The sequence below is a fragment of the Anabrus simplex genome, chromosome 6, assembly GCF_040414725.1.
Source record: "Anabrus simplex isolate iqAnaSimp1 chromosome 6, ASM4041472v1, whole genome shotgun sequence".
Lineage (NCBI taxonomy): Eukaryota > Metazoa > Arthropoda > Insecta > Orthoptera > Tettigoniidae > Anabrus > Anabrus simplex.
The window spans coordinates 111747883-111775167 of record NC_090270.1 but is presented as its reverse complement, the minus strand read 5'-3'; the positions used below and the strand labels follow the sequence as shown (position 1 = coordinate 111775167).

General features: G+C 42.0%; 1 protein-coding gene across 1 annotated transcript in view; it reads left to right on the top strand.

Moving 5' to 3' along the window:
- LOC136876161 (cytochrome P450 4C1) overlaps window positions 1–26765 on the top strand; it is a 101664-nt gene extending 74899 nt beyond the window's left edge. Inside the window, exons 9-11 of the mRNA XM_067149880.2 lie at window positions 662–830; window positions 13369–13548; window positions 19251–26765. Of these exons, the coding sequence (XP_067005981.2) occupies window positions 662–830; window positions 13369–13548; window positions 19251–19411 (510 nt within the window). The 3' untranslated portion in view covers window positions 19412–26765. The remainder of the gene's footprint in view (window positions 1–661; window positions 831–13368; window positions 13549–19250) is intronic.
- The last annotated feature ends 520 nt before the right edge of the window (window positions 26766–27285 follow it).

Below are 27285 nucleotides of genomic sequence, written 5' to 3'. Positions count from 1 at the left end.
TTTTCACTCCGACTTGGCGAATTTAGATAGTTTTGTTTTAATAAACATTTTTGCTAAAAAAAAACTAATAAAAGAAAAATACCCACAGCAGTGGTCGCTTGGTTGGCCATGGCCCTTTGGGGCTGTTCCACCATGGGGTTTGGTTTGGTTTATTCTAAGCTCCGCAAGAATACCTATAGGTTTCAAGCACGCCAAGCGAGTTTTGCCAGGGGTGAGAATTATTGTTTTAAGGTGTAGGACAATTAGACAACCATCCTCTCTTAATGCTAATCAACAGAGGCAGAGGCGTCAGCAAAATAAAGGAAGTGGCCCCGAAGGCTGTGACTCCCTAGGCATAGCAGACCTTAAACGCGAGGGTCTGAAGAGAACAAGACTTCGCCAAGAGAGATCAGATAAGCAGACTGGCTCAAGTAAGTGGAAGCAATGTGCCTCAGCTAGGGACCCCACACTCCTAAGCTGAAAGCCTCTGGGATTAACCACTTTTAGTCGCCTCTTAGGACAGGTGCGGGATACTGTGGTTACATTCCGCCACCCCTACCCACAGAGGGTAAAGTGAGTTTACCGCCTAACCTGGGACATTTAGGTGAAGTAACAACAAGCCATTATTTCTCAATATTTCCTGTTTATTAAAAAAAAATCTTAATCGCTATTTTCTTTTCAGGATCAAGTGTTTCAAGAGCTGGATGAAATATTTGGTGACTCATCTCGCTCTGCTACAGCTGAGGATCTCGTGCGCATGCGCTACTTGGAGCAGGTGATTAAGGAAACCTTACGACTTTATCCCAGCGTGCCCATAATAACTCGTTACCTGGAGAGTGATCTGCAAGTTGGTTCGTACCATTCATAAACATCATTTAACTTCATGAAATAAAATGTAACAATATTTTGGATTTAACTAGCCTAAATTCTAACTAACAAGTTCCTTGTATTGATAAGTGGTAGAGCATCGACCTCTGGATCCCAAGATCACGGATTCAAAATCGGCAGTAGTCTGATTTTTTATTGTGATTTTCGAACGGTGTAAAGAACATTTTTCACTCAATGTCGTACGATGTTGACATGTCACATCACTGGTGGAATTTGGTGTTTATCCACAAATAGAGAACTGTTTTCCTGCGGACTGGTAGAGTAAAACGGAACGTCAAAATTGACAAGCCTAGTTGCGTCCAAAATGCCCACACACGGTAGTTGAGGCCAAACATTCAATTAATTAATGGAATTAACTCTCAAGGAAACTTTGTGTCATTTGATGAAAAATGAAATGAAATGGCGTATGGCTTTTAGTGCCGGGAGTGTTCGAGAATAAGTTCGGCTCGTGATGAGGATGAAATGATGATGAAGACGACACATACACCCAGCACCCGTGCCAGCGAAATTAACCAATTATGGTTAAAATTCCCGACCCTGCCGGGAATCGAACCCGGGACCCCTGTGACCAAAGGCCAGCATGCTAACCATTTAGCCATAGAGCCGGACATTTGATGAAATGACGTTTGATCTAACAATACCAAAAGGTGTAAATTTAAACACCTGTAGTAGCTCCACTGTGACACAAATAAGCGTAATTTTGCGACAACATACTCGATTTTCTGCCGCTGAACTAGCGGAGCACACCCATTTTCCAGCTGCTCCTGTACTATTGTAGTCTTACGTGGGACTCGGAGAGGCACATTTTGTTTAACCTGTGACACTGGAAATAATAATAATAATAATAATAATAATAATAATAATAATAATAATAATTTTAGCCGCCTCTGTGGTGTAGTGGTTAGCGTGATTAGCTGCCACCCCCGGAGGCCCGGGTTCGATTCCCGGCTCTGCCACGAAATTTGAAAAGTGGTACGAGGGCTGGAACGGGGTCCACTCAGCCTCGGGAGGTCAACTGAGTAGAGGTAGGTTCGATTCCCACCTCAGCCATCCTGGAAGTGGTTTTCCGTGGTTTCCCACTTCTCCTCCAGGCGAATGCCGGGATGGTACCTAACTTAAGGCCACGGCCGCTTCCTTCCCTCTTCCTTGCCTATCCCATCCAATCTTCCCATCCCTCCCCAAGGCCCCTGTTCAGCATAGCAGGTGAGGCCGCCTGGGCGAGGTACTGGTCATACTCCCCAGTTGTATCCCCCGACCAAGAGTCTGAAGCTCCAGGACACTGCCCTTGAGGCGGTAGAGGTGGGATCCCTCGCTAAGTCCGAGGGAAAAACCGAACCTGGAGGGTAAACAGATGATGATGATAATAATTTTAGCCGGAATGAGTGGCTCAGACGTTTGAGGCGCTGGCCTTCTGACACCAACTTGGCAGTTTCAATCCTGGCTCAGTCCGGTGGTATATGAAGGTGCTCAAACACGTTAGCCTCTCGTCGGTAGATTTACTGGCACTTAAAAAGAGCTCCTGCGTCAAAATTCCGCCACCTCGGTGATAAAATAACACAAAAGACTCAATTTATCAATGGAAAATAACAAAAAGCAAGTGAATCATCGGTGATATAAAGTGGAGTAAAAATAATGTCCCATAAATCTTTATATTCTTTATTCTTTTTTAGAGATATTATTCTTTATTATTTTTCTCCAGATCTACAGTAACAAATACCCATTTGATCTGTTAAATGAGAAAAATAACAGTTACAACCTATACTCAAATAAACAGAAATTAACAAAACAAAATAATAATAATAATAATAATAATAATAATAATAATAATAATAATAATAATAATAATAATAATAATGGCCGCCTCTGTGGTGTAGTGGTTAGCGTGATTAGCTGCCACACCCGGAGGTCCGGGTTCGATTCCCGGCTCTGCCACGAAATTTGAAAAGTGGTACGAGGGCTGGAACGGGGTACACTCAGCCTCTGGAGGTCAACTGAGTAGAGGTGGGTTCGATTCCCACCTCAGCCATCCTGGAAGTGGTTTTCCGTGGTTTCCCACTCCTCCTCCAGGCGAATGCCGGGATGGTACCTAACTTAAGGCCACGGCCGCTTCCTTCCCTCTTCCTTGCCTATCCCTTCCAATCTTCCCATCCCTCCACAAGGCCCCTGTTCAGCATAGCAGGTGAGGCCGCCTGGGCGAGGTACTGGTCATACCCCCCAGTTGTATTCCCCGACCAAGAGTCTGAAGCTCCAGGACACTGCCCTTGAGGCGGTAGAGGTGGGATCCCTCGCTAAGTCCGAGGGAGAAACCGAACCTGGAGGGTAAACAGATGATGATGATGATGATGATGATAATAATAATAATAATAATAATAATAATAATAATAATAATAATAATAATAATAATAATAATAATAATCAAATGTACTCCTTGGGTATGCCATGAAGTCCGTCGGATACTCCGGAAACGTGACCCCCCAAACTGAGGGTCACCACAGCAGCCATCCTCGCACCCTTCATGCCAATAAATCTTTATATCGAAATAGTTCTTGGTGGCATAATGTTGACATCAAAATATTTATGAACAAAAAACAATATTTTAAATATCATAAACTGTCCGCAATTCATGCATACATACATTATCATTATAGACTGTTATGCCTTTCAGCGTTCAGTCTGCAAGCCTCTGAGAATTTACTAAACGTCGCCACAATCCTCGATTTGCAACTAGTGTTGTGGCCTCATTTAGTTCTATACCTCTTATCTTTAAAACGTTAGAAACCGAGTCTAACCATCGTCGTCTTGGCCTCCCTCTACTTCTCTTACCCTCCATAACAGAGTCCATTATTCTCCTAGGTAACCTATCCTCCTCCATTCGCCTCACATGACCCCACCACCGAAGCCGGTTTATGCGTACAGCTTCATCCATCGAGTTCATTTCTAAATTAGCCTTTATCTCCTCATTCCAAGTACCCTCCTGTCATTGTTCCCACATGTTTGTACCAGCAATCATCCTCGCTACTTTCATGTCTGTTACTTCTAACTTATGAAAAAGATATCCTGAGTCCACCCAGCTTTCGCTCCCGTAAAGCAAAGTTGGTCTGAAAACAGACCGATGTAAAGATAGTTTCGTATGGGAGCTGACTTCCTCCTTACAGAATACTGTTGATTGCAACTGCGAGCTCACTGCATTTGCTTTACTACACCTTGATTCAATCTCTCTTACTATATTACCATCCTGGGAGAACACACAACCTAAATACTTGAAATTATCGACCTGTTCTAGCTTTGTATCACCAATCTGACATTCGATTCTGTTGAATTTCTTACCTACTGACATCAATTTAGTCTTCGAGAGGCTAATTTTCATACCATACTCATTGCACCTATTTTCAAGTTCCAAGATATTAGACTGCAGACTTTCGGCACAGTCTGCCATTAAGACCAAGTCGTCAGCATAGGCCAAACTGCTTAGTACATTTCCACCTAACTGAATCCCTCCCTGCCATTTTATACCTCTCAGCAGATGATCCATGTAAACTACAAACAGCAAAGGTGAAAGATTACAGCCTTGTCTAACACCTGTAAGTACCCTGAACCAAGAACTCATTCTACCATCAATTCTCACTGAAGCCCAATTGTCAACATAAATGCCTTTGATTGATTTTAATAATCTACCTTTAATTCCATAGTCCCCCAGTATGGCGAACATCCTTTCCCTCGGTACCCTGTCATATGCTTTCTCTAGATCTACGAAACATAAACACAACTGCCTATTGCTCTCGTAGCATTTTTCAATTACCTGGCGCATACTGAAAATCTGATCCTGACAGCCTCTCTGTGGTCTGAAACCACACTGGTTTTCATCCAACTTCCTCTCAACGACTGATCGCACCCTCCCTTCAAAGATGCCACTGAATATTTTCCTGGTATACTAATCAATGAGATACCTCGATAGTTGTTGCAATCCTTCCTGTTCCCTTGCTTATAGATAGTTGCAATTACTGCTTTTGTCCAATCTGAAGGTACCTTACCAACACTCCACGCTAATTTTACTACTCTATGAAGCCATTTCATCCCTGCCTTCCCACTGTACTTCACCATTTCAGGTCTAATTTCATCTATTCCTGCTGCCTTATGACAATGGAGTTTATTTACTATCCTTTCCACTTCCTCAAGCATAATTTCACCAACATCGTTTTCCTCCTCCCCGTGAGCTTGGCTGTTTGCATCACCACCATGATGATTTCCTTTTACATTGAGAAGATGTTCAAAATATTCCCTTCACCTCTCCAGTGATTCCCTTAGATCAATTATGAGTTCACCTGAATTACTCAAAACACTGTTCATTTCCTTTTTCCCTCCCTTCCTAAGATTCTTTATTACTGTCCAGAATGGTTTCCCTGCTGCTTGACCTAGCCTTTCCAGGTTATTACCAAAATCTTCCCATGACTTCTTTTTGGATTCAACAACTATTTGTTACGCTCTGTTTCTTTCATCTACGTACGAATCCGTGTCTGCCTTGGCCCTTGTTTGGAGCCATTTCTGATAAGCCTTCTTTTTACGTTTACAGGCTGCTCTCACTTCATCATTCCACGAAGATGTTCGCCTTTTCCCATCTTTACACACAGTTGTTCCTAGGCATTCCCTCACTGTTTCTACTACAGCATCCCTGTATGCCACCCATTCACTTTCTATATCCTGAACATGCTTACTGTCTACTATTCGAAACTTCTCACTAATCATATCCATGTACTTCTGTCTAATTTCGTCGTCCTGGAGACTTTCTACCCTTATTCGTTTGCTGACAGATTTCACTTTCTCTACCCTAGGCCTAGAGTTACTTAGTTCACTACAGATCAGATAGTGGTCTGTATCATCGAAAAATCCGCAAAAAACTCGTACATTCCTAACAGATTTCCTGAATTCAAAGTCTGTTAAGATATTGTCTATTATGGATCTGGTACCCCTAGCCTCCCATGTGTAGCGGTGAATAGCCTTATGCTTGAAGAATGTATTCGTAACAGCTAAACCCATACTAGCACAGAAGTCCAGCAAACGCTTCCCATTCCCATTAGCTTCCATATCTTCCCCACATTTACCAATCACCATTTCGTATCCTTCAGTTCTATTCCCAGCTCTCGCATTGAAATCGCCCATTAGCACTATTCTATCCTTGCTGTTGACCCTGACCACGATGTCACTCAATGCTTCATAAAACTTGTCAACTTCATCCTCATCTTCACCCTCACATGGTGAATACACGGACACAATTCTTGTCCTAATTCCTCCCACTGACAAATCTACCCACATCATTCGCTCATTTACGTGCCTAACAGAAACTATGTTGCGTGCAATGGTATTCCTGATAAAGAGCCCTACCCCAGACTCTGCTCTTCCCTTTCTAACACCCGTCAAGTACACTTTATAATCTCCTATCTCTTCCTCATTATCTCCCCTTACCCGAATATCACTTACTCCTAGCACATCCAGATGCATCCTCTTTGCTGACTCAGCCTGTTCTACCTTCTTTCTTCCATAAGCCCCATTAATATTGATAGCTCCCCATCGAATTCCATTTCGTTCGCCAAGTTGTTTCCAAGGAGTCCCTCGCCTGTCAAATGGGAGTGGGACTCCATTACTCCCATAGGTCCGAGGCTTGCTTAAAGTGTTCTGAGCTCGGTAAATTCATGAAGCAGGATGCTGCCCTACTTGCACATATTCCAAGTGAGGATCTCTCCTCAATTCAAACCGAGAAAAATCAAGACAATAATTTGCCCATGTGAGCCCCTTTGTACCTCCCGCTTGAGGCGCTGTACCTATCTTAAATTATCCTTTGTTACACCCTTCTCTCCTAAGAAAACTTCTAAAATATTTTGCTGTCAATGTGCTTCAAATATTGGTTTAGATTAAAAGAAACAGAAAGAGGAGATTGTTTAGATATAGCTTACCGTCACCAAATGAGGTAAAGGGACGGGTACTAGGCTCGTAATGTTAAAGAAATTATTAGAAGGAAATGGAATGGGGAACTATTGGAACAGAAATCAAGAAGAAAGAAAAGTCTGTAGGAAAGTGGCACAGAGAGTAGCAGATATAAAAATAAAAATGCTAAGAGCACTCAAAGATAACTATGAAATGAATGAATATATATATATATATATATATATCAAGGCATGAGAGTAACAAATGACAAATTAACAAAAAGAGAATATAGGGAAATGATAGGTTTTTAAAGAAGTTGGGAAAGAAAATATCTTTATTTGGTGAGCGTAGAGATAGAAAACTCACATTTTGGGACAATGTGAAAGAACAAAGTCATCACGGATTACGTATTTAGAAAGGGAAGAGAGAAACAAAATAGTCGAAGCCCTGAAGATGGTTTTCCGTGGTTTCCCATTTTCACACAAGGCAAATGCTGGGGCTGTACCTTAACTAAGGCCACGGGCGCTTCTTTCCCAATCCTAGGCCTTTCCTATCCCATCGTCGCCATAAGACCTATCTGTGTCGGTACGACGTAAAGCAATTTGTAAAAAAGTATTACCATATTTACATTCGTCGTGATTATTTCACTGTAATTTCATTATTGGTAGGCCTACCTGTGGAGTAGCTAAAGTACGATTTTTTTTTTATTTTTTTTTTTTTGCTAGTTGCTTTACGTCGCACCGGCACAGATAGGTCTTATGGCGACGATGGGACGGGAAAGGTCTAGGAGTGGGAAGGAAGCGGTCGTGGCCTTAATTAAGGTACAGCCCCAGCATTTGCCTGGTGTGAAAATGGGGAAACTACGGAAAACCATTTTCAGGGCTGCCGACAGCGGGGTTCGAACCTACTATCTCCCGAATACTGGATACTGGCCGCACTTAAGCGACTTCAGCTATCGAGCTCGGTATATATATTTTTTTTTAACTCTTGCGTTAATGTTATTAGTTTTACGTTCCAATACTTCTACGGTTTCTGTGACGCCGAAGTGCCGGAATTTTTTCCCGTAGGAATTGTTTTACGTGTCACCTTCAAATATCACCGGACTGAGCCAGGATCGAACCTACCAAGTTGGGCTCAGAAGGCCAGCGCTCTACTATCAGCACTACTCATCCCGGCAAACTCTTGTGATGTATTTCCTTGTTCTGTTGAATGGTTTCTATAGCTGAGACGGTCAACCCGTACTCAGCGGCATTCAAACAGTTCGGCAAACGTTTGATCCCCCTGGCCACTCACTGTCCTAGCAGGGAGAGATTTATGACGGCAGTGGGCTTTAAAACGGAAGTTCGCATTCCCCTTCAGAAATCCTCACAGCTCTGTTGCCAATGCACCTCTTGTTAAATAGTCGTCAGTCTCTTTTTTTCAGCTACGACAATTCACACTTGCTTTGTTCGCTGTTTGAAAGTTTTTGGATTATTTCTTTGCTTCGTTAATTAATATTCGTGAAGTGTGTTGCTTTTCACTTCGTTTCATGCAGTAATGTGGATGCCGTGGGAATCACACCTGGAAATTATCGCATCAGAAAATCCCGAATTAAATCTGCCAGTGCACGCAAACGATCTTCAACCGAGCACCAGTAACAGTGATATTCGACCGAGTAGTACTGGTTCCGTGTCCGCGAGTGATATTCAGCCGGGTAGTAGTCGTTCCGCGGAGAGAAAAGAAAGGCGACTAAACTTTATGTAAGAAAAGTCAACGGCTGGAACGATCGGTCCTGAGAGGTGATCTGATTGTGTTCGCAGCACCATAGTCATATTTCAATATGTTATGAATAAATTTGAGCCTACAGCTCTTACTGATACTCAGGTTCATGAGATAAAAAACAAAATTAAGTTGATATCCCATAATATTTTTAAAAAATGGGAGAGTGCAAGAAGAAGAGAACAACGATTCCGGGAAAAATTCGGTGTGGCTTTGTATGTGAAACTATATGCGTGGTATTATATGCCCGTAACTGTGCATTAAATTTTAGTACACAGTACTCAAGTAATTGAACATGTTCTTGTGCCAATAGGAACTTTATCTGAAAAATCTCAAGAAGCTAGAAATAGAGATTGTCGGAGGTTTCGTCAACATCATACTCGAAAATGTAGCAGGGATTCAACGAATAGAGACTTGCTTAACATGTTGTTGATTACATCAGATCCCTTAATAAACAAGGTACCGAACAATGCCACGTAAAACTCCTGGTAATCTAGCTATGTACGCTATTGAGTTACTTAATGACTCCCAAGATCCTTTCACATCAAATGAAGAAGACCAGTATAGCAATGACTACGATGCTCTGGACTCTACCGACGGATCAGGGGACGAATGAACATTAGACATATTGTTATTATTAACGGGATGAGGTTGATGAGACAAATACCTGTAAATAATATGATCCTTTCACGTCTTTTATGAAATGTTTTTAGTGTAATCTTACCTTTTTAATGTGCAAATACAATATAATATATAATAATATTGCTTTCGTGTGTAAGGTGAGTTTATTAAAACTACGTCATTAACCGGACTGGATAATAAAATTTTGTTATAAAGAAATATTGTTGTTTTGATTTTTACGAATATATTTTTATTTTTAAAAAAATATTGTTATTTTGTGCATATTTGTTGTTCTATGTTCAATACCAATTTAAAATACGTTATCAGTCTGGAGAATTTACATACAGTGCCTTCGTTTATTCTCTCAAATAAGGTGTAACAAGAATACTGGACTGAAATTCTCATTGTTATTCATATTTTATCCAGTTTTAAACAGTATGTTTACTACTGTCCGCCTCTGTGGTGTAGTGGTTAGCGTGATTAGCTGCCACCCCCGGAGGTCCGGGTTCGATTCCCGGCTCTGCCACGAAAATTTGAAAAGTGGTACGAGGGCTGGAACGGGGTCCACTCAGCCTCGGGAGGTCAACTGAGTAGAGGTGGGTTCGATTCCCACCTCAGCCATCCTCGAAGTGGTTTTCCGTGGTTTCCCACTTCTCCTCCAGGCGAATGCCGGGATGGTACCTAACTTAAGGCCACGGCCGCTTCCTTCCCTCTTCCTTGTTTATCCCCTCCAATCTTCCCATCCCTCCACAAGGCCCCTGTTCAGCATAGCAGGTGAGGCCGCCTGGGCGAGGTACTGGTCATACTCCCCAGTTGTATCCCCCGACCAAGAGTCTGAAGCTCCAGGACACTGCCCTTGAGGCGGTAGAGGTGGGATCCCTCGCTATGTCCAAGGGAAAAACCGAACCTGGAGGGTAAACAGATGATGATGAAATTAGAGTTCATGACAGTAGTAAACATCATCATCATTATCTGTTTACCCTCCAGGTTCGGTTTTTCCCTCGGACTCAGCGAGGGATCCCACCTCTACCGCCTCAGGGGCAGTGTCCTGGAGCTTCAGACTCTTGGTCGGGGGATACAACTGGGGAGAATGACCAGTACCTCGCCCAGGCGGCCTCACCTGCTATGCTGAACAGGGGCCTTGTGGAGGGATGGGAAGATTGGAAGGGATAGACTAGGAAGAGGGAAGGAAGCGGCCGTGGCCTTAAGTTAGGTACCATCCCGGCATTCGCCTGGAGGAGAAGTGGGAAACCACGGAAAACCACTTCGAGGATGGCTGAGGTGGGAATCGAACCCACCTCTACTCAGTTGACCTCCCGAGGCTGAGTGGACCCCGTTCCAGCCCTCGTACCACTTTTCAAATTTTCGTGGCAGAGCCGGGAATCGAACCCAGACCTCCGGGGGTGGCAGCTAATCACGCTAACCACTACACCACAGAGGCGACCCATGAACTCTAATTTACACATCCAAATCGTGATTTTTACTCCCGTAAATGGACGATTCTTTTGTTGCTTTCGGTCATTTTTTAAACCTCCCCTTGCCCCGTACTCCTATATATTTACTCCCGAAGATCGTATACTTTAGACGATGCCAGACATGAATTCAGCGACCTCGAAAACGGTTTACTGCCAAATTTAAATAGGATCCGAGCACTATTAACGGCGTTCTTAATTTTTTCCACCTAGAATTTGGATTCGACACACTGTGCGTCGTGCCGACCACACGACACCTCGTAATCTGCAGGCCTTCGGGCTGAGCAGCGGTCGCTTAGTAGGCCAAGACCTTTCAGGGCCGTTTTGCCATGTTTTTTTTTTTTTTTTTTACTTTAGCCAACAGCCGTAGCCGTGTTGAAACACCGGATCCCGTGAAATCTCCGAAGTTAAGCAACATTGGGCGTGGTGAGAAGTTGGATGGGTTGCCACGCGTTGTTGGTGGGGGGTAAGGGAATGGAGGAGCGGAAAGGAACTGGCCACCCTACCGCACGTAAACTCCGGTTCAGGAACACCTCTGCGGAGGTTCGGACCTGCCTTCGGGCAGAATAACCCTTACCTTACCTTTTTTACTTTCTCGTTTCGTGTATTGTGGCTCTGCATATGCTTACCACTACACAACTTTTGTTGTTTATTTCTATTTTTTTTTTTTATATATATATATATATATATATATATATATATAAGTTAACTCAGCCAGTCAAACCCAAACACGATTTCAAGGGAGTTTTTATATTTGCTTTACTCGCATCGATACAGAAGGTCTTGTGATGGCAATGAGATAGGAAAGGGCTAGGAGTGGGAAGGGAGTCGTCGTGCAGACCGAGAATTTTATTGGAGTGAAAACGGAAAACCAACTTCAGGATTTCCGACGGAGGGGTTCGAACACGCTGGCTCACGAATGCAAGCTCATAGCTAGATTAACCAAACAGCGCAGCCTCTCGCTTGGTCAAGTGTTAGAGTTCCGGGGCTAGTTGAAAAGACATCGAGTATAAGAGACAAATCCGTACAGTCTACACGAACTGAAACAAGATATCCTCAGGAATTTGACAACACTACGTAACGTGAACTACGGCGCATGGCGTATAATTTCTTAGAGAGGTGGAAGAAATGTGTAGACAATGAACGCGAGCAGCTCCTTTTCATAAAGTTGGTAAGTAACGAACATCTTATGATACTACTGTGTAGTTGCATCACCACCCCTCAACTCTACCGAAACATGGCATCAACTGTCGCGCTCACCGATAGGGAAAACACCGCACGGTTGGTTCTTAGTTCAAATGCTCTTAGTGTAGTAGATCATTATTATCTCTAATTGAACTTATATTAATAATGTTATTGGCTTAACGTCCCGCTAACTAATTTTACGGTTTTCGGGGACGCCGCGGTGCCATAATGTAGTCCCGCAGGAGTTCTTTTACTTGCCAGTAAATCTACCGACACGAGACTGACGTATTTGAATACCTTCAAATACCACAGGACTGAGCCAGGATCAAACCTGCCAAGTTGTAGTCAGAAAGCCAGCGCCTAAACCGTCTGAGCCACTCAGTCCAGCAAGAACTTGTATTAACTCTGTTGCTATAGAATAACAAGATCAAATCAAAGTAGGGGAAGTCCGTGTGATTTGGACCACTTAACTATAAACGACAATAAGTCTTTTGACCGTAATAAAATTTTCTCCAATTTTATACACGATAATTAGTACAATGTACCAAATGATTTTGTGAAATTAAATGTTAATATTATCTCTAGAATTTGTTTGAAAGTAATATATATTCTAATATTTGTCGTCGTGTAATTTGGGCCGATAGCGTGTAACTTGGACCAGGTGCTCATGTACCTTGGACTGGTATATATAAACACTAATAGGTTATTTAATGAAGTTACTGTTAAATACTAAGCAGTAAACTACGACACTGTAAATTTTGTGGTCGTCACTTTTGGCATGTAGGACAATGATAAAACAATTCATCCTGAATTTTGGTGCAGTTTCCATGACCCCAATGTTTGCAACTATTACACTGAATCCAATCGTCAACATAATACTTGTCACATACAATGCCGTCAGATAGCTCCTCAAATGCAATCACGCAGGCTGAGTGATCCTCGAACTAGCCCTCAGATTCAAGTAAAAATCTCTAACCTGGCTGGGAATCGAACCCGGGGCCTCTCATTAAGAGGCAGGCAGACTACCCCTACACCGCGGGGCCGGCCTCAAATTATAAAACCAGTTCTTTTAGAATCACCAGTAAAACTACAAAGAAACGTAATTGTTACATTGGTTTCAACGGTCCAAATTACACACTCCTGGGCAGTCCAAATTACAGTACACGAAATGCAAATATTCAATTTAAAAACTATTTAAAATTTATTAGTGAAACTATGTTCAAACTGACCTAGATATTCCACCAGTGCTTGTAAAAACTTGAACACCCTCTTGTCTGAAATATCTACTTCACAGTACACTTACTTGTCAACGTATACGCTTATTAAGATTGTTTTCCTCTACCCCCGTTCAACTTTTAAGTCCATTAGCGAAAAAACTTCTAGGGACAACTTCCAGCAACCCTCGGCTGTCTTGCAGACCTTGCCTCAAACAGTGACCAAACTTGCAAATAACCAAAAATGTTATCGGTTCAAATTACACGGACTTCCCCTAAGCCTCCCAACATCTACTGTTAATTAACGTTATTTTAATAATATATCGTTTCAGGAAAACATCTGATTCCATCTGGAGTTAATGTTTACATTCCGACTTTCCTAATCCATCGGGAACCGGAGTTGTACCCACAGCCAGACAAGTTCGATCCTGACCGGTTCCTGCCGGAGAATGCGAAAGGACGTCACCCGTATGCATATATTCCATTCAGCGCTGGTCCACGGAACTGTATAGGTAAGTATTGTGTCTCTATGTTCTGACAGATTGGGACATATTGGTAACTTATTGGGGCTAGCGCTGGGAAAGAAGTGACCGAGCTCAATAGCTTCAGTCACTTAAGTGCGGCCAGTATCCAGTATTCGGGAAATAGTGGATTCGAACCCCACTGTCGGTAGCCCTGAAGATGGTTTTCCGTGGTTTCCCACTTTCATACCAGGAAAGTGCTGGGACTGCACCTTAATAAAAGCCACGGCCACTTCCTTCCCACTCTTGGCCCGTTTCTGTCCCACAGTCACCTTAAGACCTATCTGCGTCGGTGCGACATAAAGCAAATTGTACCAAAAAAAAAAAAGAAGTGCCCGAGGTGTGTTCTTCATTTTCAGAAGAACGCAAAGACATACTGACACCGAAAATGTTTATAATTTACATTCAAACAGTTTTACTGTTTGTAAGTTACCGGCTGCTTCAGAAATATGCCCAGCAGTATGTTCGGTTGCCGCACTTAGTAGGCGCATGTTTCATAGTATGTTCGGTTGCCACACCCACCTGGCGCATTCGTATGGAAAACGAAGTGAGAGCATAATCACATTCCTCTTCTTCCTGGCCTTTTCCCAGTTTATTGGGGTCATCAATTGTGGATTTGGCGTATTTTTACGGCCAGGTACCCTTCTTGACAGTATTCCTACAGTCCAGAGAGTATTCACTACTGCGCGTTTTGGTGGTGGTTGGTACTGTGGTGTGGTGTGCTGTGTGTAGATGAAGAGAAGTGTATTAAGACAAACACAAACGCCCAGTCTTCATCTGGGAATCGAACCTGCGGCCCTCTGAACCGAAGACCATTCAGCCGGAATATTCGCGACGTGGCTAGAGACGGAACAATCACGTTGCACCTCCCAGAAAGCACGTGGGAAGACCAGAAGTAGAGAATAATATACGGAAAGACCGGCCACGCCCTCAGGCTGGGAGCTCCCACTTGACTCACTAGTTCTTTTCAGGAAGTACCGAAGAGGGCTAAGATAGTACCGAAGAGGGCTAAGATAGACCTGGCACTAACAATACTAATGTTATAAATGTGATGGCACCAATAATGCACTCTGGAGGCCGTTCTAGATGTTACAAATATGTTCCCTTAAACACCCATCAGTGGTATGCACAGGTACCAAATTATGTCTAAATTGGACCATTCATCCTGTGTGTATGTTTCTTTTCTCACTGAGTGTACTATGAAATCGTCGCCATACCATTTACCCACGTTTCAAAATCTAACAGTGAAGTCAACTAGACAACAGGAGCAATGTAAGAATATTTTTACCTGCAGTCTCTCTCTCTCTCTCTCTCTCTCTCTCTCTCTCTCTCTCTCTCTCTCTCTCTCTCTCTCTCTCTCTCTCTCTCTCTCTCTCTCTCTCTCTCGCATCCTCTGCCATCTCTAGCCTTCACGAAACTCTCCTGAACACTCTGATCTCAAGTCTCCTTCCCTCCCATAAATCGATCTTCTCCGATACAGATACTCAATTACTGTAACTCCAGCATAAATATTGTACATTCCATTACAGAACTCTCGTCTGATCATACATCAAATGTGATCCGAAAAGTTGTGTCAACCATGCATATTTTGAAATGCAACGCCTCATCTGTACCATGCTAAAACTGCTTGTTCAAAGTCTTACATTCGCAATCATTGACTATGGTTCAGTCGTATATAATGACTTACCTGAATCTTGAAACATCAAAATACAGAGGGCACAAAACGCATGTGTTTGTTACAAAACAAATGCCAGGCGTGATGAACACGTAACATGCTATTACATACAGCTGCAATGGCTGAAACTCCATACACGTCGCGAGATCTCAGTAGCTGCTGATCAAAACCAAACCAAACCCCATGGCACTACAGCCCTTGAAGGGCCTTGGCCTACCAAGCGACCGCTGCTCAGCCCGAAGGCCTGCAGATTACGAGGTGTCGTGTGGTCAGCACGACGAATCCTCTCGGCCGTTATTCTTGGCTTTCTAGACCGGGGCCGCCATCTCACCGTCAGATAGCTCCTCAATTCTAATCACGTAGGCTGAGTGGACCTCGAACCAGCCCTCAGGTCCAGGTAAAAATCAATGACATGGCCGGGAATCGAACCCGGGGCCTCCGGGTAAGAGACAGGCACGCTACCCCTACACCACGGGGCCGGCGAGCTGCTGATACGATAAGTAATATTAAAGTCTTTGGCTGCTACGCACAAGATTATCAAACTGAAGACCCCATTATAACTTTTTTTTTTTTTTTTACAAGTTGCTTTACGTCGTACCAACATAGATAGGTATTACGGCGAGGATGGGATAGGAAAGGGCTAGGAGTGGGAAGGAAGCGGCTGTGGCCTTAATTAAGGTACAGCTCCAGCATTTGCCTGGTGTAAAAATGGGAAACTACGAAAAACCATCTTCAGGGCTGCCGACAGTGGGGTTCGAACCCACTATCCCCCGAATACTGGATACTGGCCGCACTTAAGTGACTGCAGCTATCGAGCTCGGTCATTATAACTTTGTAATGCTTTTAAACCTATGGAGTTAGTGCATAATAGGTTTACAAAGTCTACCCTACAAATTCCCCTTCATCGTACCACTAAATTTAACAAATCCTTTATTTGAACGGCATCAAGTATGTTTGACGTCTTTAATCTTCTCCGTTTCACCAACTGTACTCAACTAAAGCAGTAATTAACATCTATCTTCCTGGAGGAGTACGCAAGGTGCTGAAATGACGCAATCTTGTGTCTGTCTATCAATCAGAAAGATGTATATTTCTTAGAGAATTGTTTTACTCGCTGCTTTCAGTTTAGATTATTTAAATTCTTATAGTCTAAAATAATTAATAGGCTTAAGAGATAGGAGATTATAAAGTGTACTTGACGGGTGTTAGAAAGGGAAGGGCAGAGTCTGGGGTAGGGCTCTTTATCAGGAATACCATTGCACGCAACATAGTTTCTGTTAGGCACGTAAATGAGCGAATGATGTGGGTAGATTTGTCAGTTGGGGGAATTAGGACTAGAATTGTGTCCGTTTATTCACCATGTGAGGGTACAGATGTGGATGAAGTTGACAAGTTTTATGAAGCATTGAGTGACATCGTGGTCACGGTCAACAGCAAGGATAGAATAGTGCTAATGGGCGATTTCAATGGGAGAGTTGGGAATAGAACTGAAGGATACGAAAGGGTGATTGGTAAATGTGGGGAAGATATGGAAGCTAATGGGAATGGGAAGCGTTTGTTGGACTTCTGTGCTAGTATGGGTTTAGCTGTTACGAATACATTCTTCAAGCATAAGGCTATACACCGCTACACATGGGAGGCTAGGGGTACCAGATCCATAATACACCATATCTTAACAGATTTTGAATTCAGGAAATCTGTTAGGAATGTACGAGTTTTTCGCGGATTTTTCGATGATACAGACCACTATCTGATCTGTAGTAAACTAAGCATCTCTAGGCCTAGGGTAGAGAAAATGAAATCTGTCTGCAAACGAATAAGGGTAGAAAATCTCCAGGACGAGGAAATTAGACAGAGGTACATGGATATGATTAGTGAGAAGTTTCGAACAGTAGACAGTAAGCAGGTTCAGGATATAGAAAGTGAATGGGTGGCATACAGTAGTAAAATTAGCATGGAGTGTTGGTAAGGTACCTTCAGATTGGACAAAAGCAGTAATTGCACCTATCTACAAGCAAGGGAACAGGAAGGATTGCAACAACTATCGAGGTATCTCATTGATTAGTATACCAAGCAAAGTATTCACTGGCATCTTGGAAGGGAGGGTGCGATCAGTCGTTGAGAGGAAGTTGGATGAAAACCAGTGTGGTTTCAGACCACAGAGAGGCTGTCAGGATCAGATTTTCAGTATGCGCCAGGTAATTGAAAAATGCTACGAGAGGAATAGGCAGTTGTGTTTATGTTTCATAGATCTAGAGAAAGCATATGACAGGGTACCGAGGGAAAAGATGTTTACTATACTGGGGGACTATGGAATTAAAGGTAGATTATTAAAATCAATCAAAGGCATTTATGTTGACAATTGGGCTTCAGTGAGAATTGATGGTAGAATGAGTTCTTGGTTCAGGGTACTTACAGGGTTAAGACAAGGCTGTAATCTTTCACCTTTGCTGTTCGTAGTTTACATAGATCATCTGCTGAAAGGTATAAAATGGCAGGGAGGGATTCAGTTAGGTGGAAATGTAGTAAGCAGTTTGGCCTATGCTGATGATTTGGTTTTAATGGCAGACTGTGCTGAAGCCTGCAGTCTAATATCTTGGAACTTGAAAATAGGTGCAATGAGTATGGTATGAAAATGAGTCTCTCGAAGACTAAATTGATGTCAGCAGGTAAGAAATTCACCAGAACTGAATGTCAGATTGGTGATACAAAGCTAGATCAGGTCGATAATTTCAAGTATTTAGGTTGTGTGTTCTCCCAGGATGGTAATATAGTAAGTGAGATTGAATCAAGGTGTAGTAAAGCTAATACAGTGAGCTCACAGTTGCGATCAGCAATATCCTGTAAGAAGGAAGTCAGCTCCCAGACAAAACTATCTTTACATCGATCTGTTTTCAGACCAACTTTGCTTTATGGGAGCGAAAGCTGGGTAGACTCAGGATATCTTATTCATAAGTTAGAAGTAACAGACATGAAAGTAGCAAGAATGATTGCTGGTACAAATAGGTGGGAACAATGACAGGAGGGTACTCAGAATGAGAAGATAAAGGCTCGATGGATGAAGCTGTACGCATAAACCGGCTTCGGTGGTGGGGTCATGTGAGGCGAATGGAGGAGGATAGGTTACCTAGGAGAATAATGGACTCTGTTATGGAGGGTAAGAGAAGTAGAGGGAGACCAAGGCGATGATGGTTGGACTCGGTTTCCAACGATTTAAAGATAAGAGGTATAGAACTAAGTGAGGCTACAACACTAGTTGCAAATCGAGGATTGTGACGACGTTTAGTAAATTCTCAGAGGCTTGCAGACTGAACGCTGAAAGGCATAACAGTCTATAGTGATAATGTTATGTATGTATGTATGTATGTATGTATGTATGTATGTATGTATGTATGTATGTATGTATGTATGTATGTATGTATGTGTGTGTGTGTGTGTGTATGTAATTTTTTTTTCTTATTTATGATGTATGTTTTAATTTTACTGAATTTGGTATCTGTATTTCAATTCATTTTTAAGTTTAATGTTTAATTTAATGTTATAATCATTTAGTGTGTTTATAAACCTGTATATTATTATTATTATTATTATTATTATTATTATTATTATTATTATTATTATTATTATTATTATTATTATTATATGAAGATGCTATATAAAGGGCTTCTCAGCCTCAATGGCATGTAAATTAACAATAAATTCAATTCGATTCCCCTTTGGCCGGGCTGAATGGCTTAGATGGTTGAGGCGTTGGCCTTCTGACCCCAACTTGGCAGGTTCGATCGTGGCTCAGTCAGTTGGTATTTGAAGTTGCTAAAATATGACAATCTCGTGCCGGTAGATTTACTGGCATGAAAAACGAAGGAAAGAAAGTTGGTGGAACGTAAAAACAAATAACATTACTATTATTAAAATTCTCCTTGCAAAATATCTCTGTTTTGTGAAATGGAACTCAGGCACATTGAGCTTGTTTTATTCCATTGTAAAACTGATCTTAATTTTTGTTACTTTGTTGCAGGTCAGCGATTTGCCCTCATGGAAGAAAAAGTCGTTCTTTCGACCATACTCAGAAACTTCCGTGTAACGAGCTTGGATCGACAAGAAAACATCAAGCTTCTAGGGGAACTAATCCTGAGGCCCAAGGATCCTTTGAAACTTAAGTTCTTACCCAGACGCTGATGTCAGCGAACAAGCCACTACCCTAAACTTGCACTGTTAATATGACGGCGCTCCTAGAATTAAGCGTAGCACACACCAAAGTGAATGCGAACGTAAACTATTTTATTCAAGCATCGTCAACTGGCATGTAGTTTGTTTTTTGTTTTTGCTTTCTTACAATTTGCTTTACGTCGCACCGATGCAGATGGGTTTTATGGTAACGATGGAACAGGAACGGGCAAGGAGTGGGAAGGAATCGACCGTGGCATTGAATTAGGTACAGCCCCAACATGTGTCTGGTGTGAAAATGTGTAACCACTCACATCGAGGCAGGCTTCCAAAAGAAGTTAAAATCAACAGCTGTCTTTATTGATCTGACAAGTGCATATGATACTGTCTGGCGACATGGACTAATTCTTTAAGTGCTGGAAGTAATTCCCTGTTTGGAAATTGCAAATGTAATTTCCAACATGCTCTGTGAGAGAGAGTTTGTAGTATTCCTAGGTGATACTAAAAGTCGCAAAAGAAAATTAAATAACGGTCTGCCACAGGGATCAGTATTGGCCCCAGTTCTCTTCAACCTCTACATCCATGATTTACCACCAACCACTGCTACTAAGTTCATCTATGCAGACGACATTGCACTGGTAGCTAAAAGCAGAAATTTTGAGGATGGAGAAAGCATTCTTTCAGCAGACTTGGTCAAAATGGCAACATTCTTCAAGTCTTGGCGTTTGATCCCAGGTGCTTCTAAGACCGAGGTTTCATGTTTTCATCTCAGCGACCGACTCGCAAACTACGAGCCATCTGTTTTATTCCTTGGTGAAATACTAAAGTACAACCCATTCCCGAAATATATAGGAGTCACTCTGGACAGAACTCTGAGCTACAAAGAACATCTCACCAATCTCTCTCACAAAATCGTTACAAGGAATAATATCCAGCACAAGCTTTGTGGCAGTTCCTGGGGAGCCTCGGCTGACTGCGTACGATTAACGGGTATCGGTCTTGTCTACTCTGCAGCGGAATACTGTGCCCCGGTATGGTTGGAAACTGCACATGTGCATAAAGTGGATACTAACCTGAATGATACCATGCGCTGCATAACTGGTACTGTAAAATCAACACCCCGCCACTGGTTACCCGTACTTAGTCATATCCCACCATCCCACCTGAGGAGAAATGAAGCCCTGCTGAGAGAAGCAAAGAAGATCTGGTCATCTCCCTCATTACCAGTTCACCAGGAATTTTGTTACCCATCCCCACGACGACTTCGATCTAGGAGACCAGCAAGTATACCCGCCGGCCGACTCTTGAGGGACAATTTTAATCTAAACGAGAGCTGGCGGGATAAGTGATCAATTTCAACATCTGGAACAAATGCTCATGACCCAAATCAAACCCAGAAAATGAAGGGATTCGGCCTCCCAAGAAAACTATGGTGTCGCCTCAACAGACTGAGAACTGGGCATGGACGCTGCAATTTCTTACGCCATAAGTGGGGTTGGATGGATTCTTCAATGTGTGAATGCGGTGAGGGGGAGCAGACCATGTACCATGTCATCCTGTGGTGCCCTCTTCATGCCTACTCCGGAAGCCCCAGCGACCTGTATCATCTTTCAGAAAGTGCTCTAGAGTGGCTGAAACACTTGGACCTGGACTTATAAATTTGTAGTTATAATCACCATACGATTAAATAAATAAATAAATAAATAAACTACAGAAAACAATCATCTGGGCAGCCGACAGTGGGATTCGAACCCACTATCTCCCGAATGCAAGCTGACAACTACGTGTGAACCAAACCGAACAGCCAGTCGCTCGGTATAATTTTGTTTTGTGCACCGAGTCGACGGTTGAGCAACGATGTTTGTGCATTCATTGCAAGTGCGCAGGGAAGGGTTGGTTGGCCAAAAATAATCCCTAATAGTTGAAGGTATTTGAAATTAGTTTTATCTTTAACCAAAAAAATAAATGTTGGTGCAGAATGTAAAAAATTGTATTTTGTATTTATGTTGAAAAACACCACTTTTTTATGATTATTGTTGTTGTTATTATTATTATTATTATTATTATTATTATTATTATTATTATTATTATTATTATTATTATTATTATTATTATTATTATTATTAACAAATAAATCGCAATTGGGAAATATGCCGGTGGCAATGACCACTTACAGTAGTGTGATAATAAAGTAAGGTTACAAGAGTACAACAAAGAAAATATTACAAGAAATAATACAAGTTTAACATTCTAAATCCAGCATCATATACAAATTCACACATACCTTAAATTTTTATCAGATTTTATCACCGTTTCATTAACATATGACACCATCACTTTTTAAGTTTTTGCCTGTTTTCTCCATCAAGAGTTTTTTCATAGTTCCAACTCGCGATCCACTTGGTTGCTTAAGAGAGATTGTCTCTTCCTTTGAGTGGGCTTTTAAGATAACGTTTAAGGCCATCTTTCCACTTATAGTCAACGTCGGTAGATGCAGAGTGGGCCTCGGCCCATTATTGACCACGGCTGGTCCGTGGTCCAACAGCTCTGCACTCTGACCAGCCAACCGAGCAGAGGAGGGGTGGCCACGGCTCTACCGTGACTTTAAGCCTCTGCATTCGGGAGACAGGACAGGGCTGGACCTCACAGCTGGCCCCAACTGTCGGCTGTCCTGAGAAGGGTTTTCTATTCTCCTGCACTAAGGCAAATGCCGAGATAGTTCCTAGTATAGGCCACGACCGCCAACACCCTCACCTTCAACGAGCACCTCCTTCACCGTAACAAATCTCCCGGCCTGAGAGACGGCATCACCGTCTAAGAGGCCCGCCTCCCCGCCTACATTTTAGTAGTAGTTATAATCAAGGCGACACTCGCAATAGTTCCTGACACAATAAAACTTATTTGAATTCATTTTCCTTATCGGATAAGGAAACCCCTACTTTCGGCAAATTACCTGAACTCGTATCAGTATCAGGCCGACCCTGTGGTGTAGCGTTAGCGTACATGCCTCTTACCCGGAGGCCCCGGGTTTGATTCTCGACCAGGCCAGGGCTGGTTTGAGGTCCACTCAGCCAATGTGATTACAATTGAGGAGCTATCAGACGGTGAGATAGCGGCCCGGGTCTAGGAAGCCAAGAATAACGGCCGAGAGGATTATTCGTGCTGACCACACGTCACCTCGTAATCTGCAGGCCTTCGGTATGAGAGTGGTCGCTTTGGATTTGTATCAGTATCATGCAAACACTTTGCGGCATCGCGTTCACAATGAAGGACCCGAAGCATCCGCCCACCGCTTGTTCAAGAACAGCTGTGGAAGGAGTAACAGCCAAGCGCGTTGCAAGTTTCTCTCGTGATTTTAATTTATCCATGGATGGAGCTTAATTCACGATTATTTATATGTTTTGTGTGTTGCAAATTAATTGATATTTATTCACTTTCTTTCTTTCTTTCCTTCTTTCTTTCTTTCTTTCTTAATATGTTTACCCACCAGGGTTGGTTTTTCCCTCAGTCTCAGCTAGGGATCCAACATCTACCGCCTAAAGGCCAGTGTCCTGGAGCGTGAGTCATTGGGTCGGGGAGATTAAACAGGGGAGGAGGACCGGTACATCATCCAGGCTGCATCATTTGCTATGCTGAACAGGAGCCTTGTGACGGGGATGGGAAGATTGGAATGGATAGACAAGGAAGAGGGAAGGAAGCGGCCGTTGTCTTAAGTTAGGTAGCAACCCGGCATTTGCCTGGAAGAGAAGTGCGAGACCATGGAAACCCAGTTCGAGGATGGCTGAGGTGGGAATCGAACCCCCTCTGTACACAGATGATCTTCCGAGGCTGAGTGGACCCCATTCTAGCCCTCGTATCAATTTTCAAATTTCGCTGCAGAGCCGGGAATCGAACCCGGGCCTCCGTGGGTGGCAGCCAATCACATTAACCACTAAACCACAGAGGCGTACTATGTATTCACTTATCTTTTATAAATAAGAGAAAATTCGTTCTATCTTTTAAATTCGAGTTACCTACTATGCTTTATCGCTGATTGCAAAAAACGAACATCTCTACTAATAGTCGAAAGTTGGTGAAGGTAAGACGAATTCAAAAGTCAAGAAAAACTAGCAGTAATGATAGCAGAAAGCTACTTTTATTTGTAGTTGCCAGAAAGTGTAACTTCTTATTAACTTCATTTTTTCTAGAAAATTTTAAAATTTCATTTAAAGACAAGGTCATGTTACAAACAGAGCTAGAAAACGTATTGTTAATTATATCACATCATTACTGACACTATTTGTAACTAGCTTATCAGAAATTATGCTATTTGTACACTAAAATGAGATTTATTGTGATATTGAGGGGGAAAAAATTCTGTTACTTAATAAGTAAAGTAAACAATTATAATTGTTATCTCAGTAACAGTTTAATGATAGTTTATTCATTTTTACTACTGGTAGTGTAATTTCTTTTTGCATTTTAACATAATTCAGTTTGCTGTTGTTAAAACAAAGATCCCAGTCCTAGCTATGCACTCAGTGATCTGGTACTACAGACAGGACCACCACGTGCTGCTCTGTTCCCAATCCTAGCTGTGAAATTAGTCACCTGGTTCTACAGATAGGACCACCACGTGCTGCTCTGTTCCCAATCCTAGCTGTGAAATTAGTCACCTGGTACTACAGATAGGACCACCATGTGCTACTCTGTTCCCAATCCTAGCTGTGAAATTAGTCACCTGGTACTACAGATAGGACCACCATGTGCTGCTCTGTTCCCACTCCTAGCTGTGAAATTGATCACCTGGTACTACATATAGGACCACCACGTGCTGCTCTGTTCCCAATCCTAGCTGTGAAATTAGTCACCTGGTACTACAGATAGGACCACCACGTGCTGCTCTGTTCCCACTCCTAGCTGTGAAATTGATCACCTGGTACTACAGATAGGACCACCACGTGCTACTCTGTTCCCAGTCCTAGCTGTGAAATTAGTCACCTAACACTACAGATAGGACCACCGCGTGCTGCTCTGTTCCCACTCCTAGCTGTGAAATTAATCACCTGGTACTACAGATAGGACCACCACGTGCTGCTCTGTTCTCACTCCTAGCTGTGAAATTAATCACCTGGTACTACAGATAGGACCACCACGTGCTGTCTGTTCCCAGTCCTAGCTGTGAAATTTGTCACCTGGTACTACAGATAGGACCACCGCATGCTGCTCTGTTCCCACTCCTACCTGTAAAATTAGTCACCTGGTACTACAGATAGGACCACCACGTGCTGCTCTGTTCCCAATCCTAGCTGTGAAATTAATCACCTGGTACTACAGATAGGACAACCACGTGCTGCTCTGTTCCCACTCCTAGCTGTGAAATTAGTCACCTGGTACTACAGATAGGACCACCACGTGCTGTCTATTCCCACTCCTAGCTGTGAAATTAGTCACCTGGTACTACAGATAGGACCACCACGTGCTGCTCTGTTCCCACTCCTAGCTGTGAAATTAGTCACCTGGTACTACAGATAGGACAACCACGTGCTGCCCTGTTTTCAGTCCTAGCTGTGTACTCAGTCACCTGGTACTACAGATGGTTATGAGAGTGTTCAGTGGTTGTAGTAAGGATATAAAGGAGAGGACATACAGGTCTCTGCTAAGACCTCAAATAGAGTATGGTTCCAGTGTATGCGACCCTCACCAGGATTACTTGATTCAAGAACTGGAAAACATGCAAAGAAAAACAGCTCAACTTGTTCTGGGTGATTTCCAACAAAAGAATAGTGTTAAGAAAATGTTGCAATGTTTGGGCTTGGAAGATATGGGAAAAAGGAGACCAGTGCTCAACTAAATGGTATGTACCGAGCTGTCAGTGGTGAGATGGCATGGACTGGCATTAGTAGATGAATAAGTTTGAGTGGTGCTTTTTAAAGTAGGAAAAATCATAACATGCAGATAAAGTTGGAATTCAAGAGGACAAATTGGGGCAAATACTTGTTTATAGGAAGAGGAGTTAGGGATTGGAATAACTTACCAAGGGAAATGTTCAATAAATTTCCAATTTCTTTACAATTATTTAAGAAAAGACTAGGTAAAAACCAGATAGGGGATTTGCCAATAAATGCAGATCAGTGATTGATTGATTTATTCATTCATTCATTCATTCCAGCATTTTTTAATCCTTTGTCTCCTGTCAGAGTTGTTTCTGAGTACTTTTGGGTATGAAGGTTGAAGTACCGGGCGAGTTGGCCGTGTGGTTAGAGGCACGCGACTGTGAGCTTGCATCCGGGAGGTAGTGGGTTTGAATCCCACTGTCGGCAGCCCTGAAGATGGTTTTCTGTGGTTTCCCATTTTCACACCAGGCAAATGCTGGGGCTGTACCATAATTAAGGCCATGGCCACTTCCTTCCAACACTTAGGCCTTTCCAATCCCATCGTCGTCATAAGACCTATCTGTGTCGGTGCGACATAAAACCATTAGCAAAAAAAATGAAGGTTAAAGTCCATTTCAGTTTAACATGATAAAAAATGAAGATTGGATTTTCTTTCCTTGCCCTAGAGGGTGTATATCTTCTTCTTCTTCTTATTCTTATTATTATTATTATTATTATTATTATTATTATTATTATTATTATTATTATTATTATTATTATTATTATTATTATTATTATTATTATTATTATTATTATTATTATTATTATTATTATTATTATTATTATTATTATTCTCCTTCTTCCTTGATGATGGCAATCACATGTCAGAATTTTATCTGGTAACAGGCTTGAAGTAGTTCACCATCTGTTTTCATTGATGTACAATCTTGCAATTATTTGAGCCAAGTGATTTCTCCCTTCATGCATTTCTTTAGACAACTTGCCTTGAAGAATTTGCTGAAGCATATTATATTTTAAATTCTTCATTATGTGGCCTAAATAAGGTATTTTTCTGTGTGTAATTGTCTGGACAATTCCTCTCTATTCCTCATTCTTTTCAAAATGTTAGTATTCCATATTCGATCGGTTTAGGGAATTTTTAATAGACGACGGTGTGTCCACATCTCAAAGACTTGTAATTATTTTATTTTGAAGCTTTCGGCATCCTAGTTTCCATCCCATGCAGTAACACAGGCCAGACACAGCATCGCAAATGATGCATCCTTAATATCAAATTAATTTCACAGGAGTATAAAACCTTTTTGTACCCATATCTTGCAGAAAGAATTTCTAGCCATTCCAATCCTTATTTAATTTCTTTTGTGGAGTTCCAACATTCTTGAATCCAACTTCCCAAGTATTTAAGTATAGTAACATGTTTGATATCAGTGCCGTTAACTTCAATGAGTGCAAATTTTTGTTTCATTTAATAAAATACATATAAATAAATATATTTCATCTAATTAATATTTGTATTAAGACCATAGGCTGTAAGGACGTGTGTTATTTCTTCAACAATCGGGCGAGTTGGCCATGTAGTTAGGGGCGCGCAGCTGTGAGCTTGCATCCGGGAGATAGTGGGTTCAAACCCCATTGTCAGCAGCTCTAAAAATAGTTTTCCATGGTTTCCCATTTTCACACGAGGCAAATGCTGGGGCTGTACCTTAATTAATGCCACGGCTGCTTCCTTCCCACTCCTAGGTCTTTCCTATCCCATTGTTGCAATAAGACCTATCTGTCTTGGTGCAATGTGAAACAAATTCTGAAAATTAAAAAAAATTAAAAAATTCTTCAAGCAATAGATATTAGCAAGCAAATGTTAAGCTAAAATCAATCTATTCATAACAACATACTTAAAAGTAACAAATTCTTGGTAGAAGTTTCTATGTTGATAACCAAGTGGTCTTTCCTCTTAAAACAGGAATCTCTACTGCGAACAAAACACCCATTTTTTAGTACAATGGTACCAAA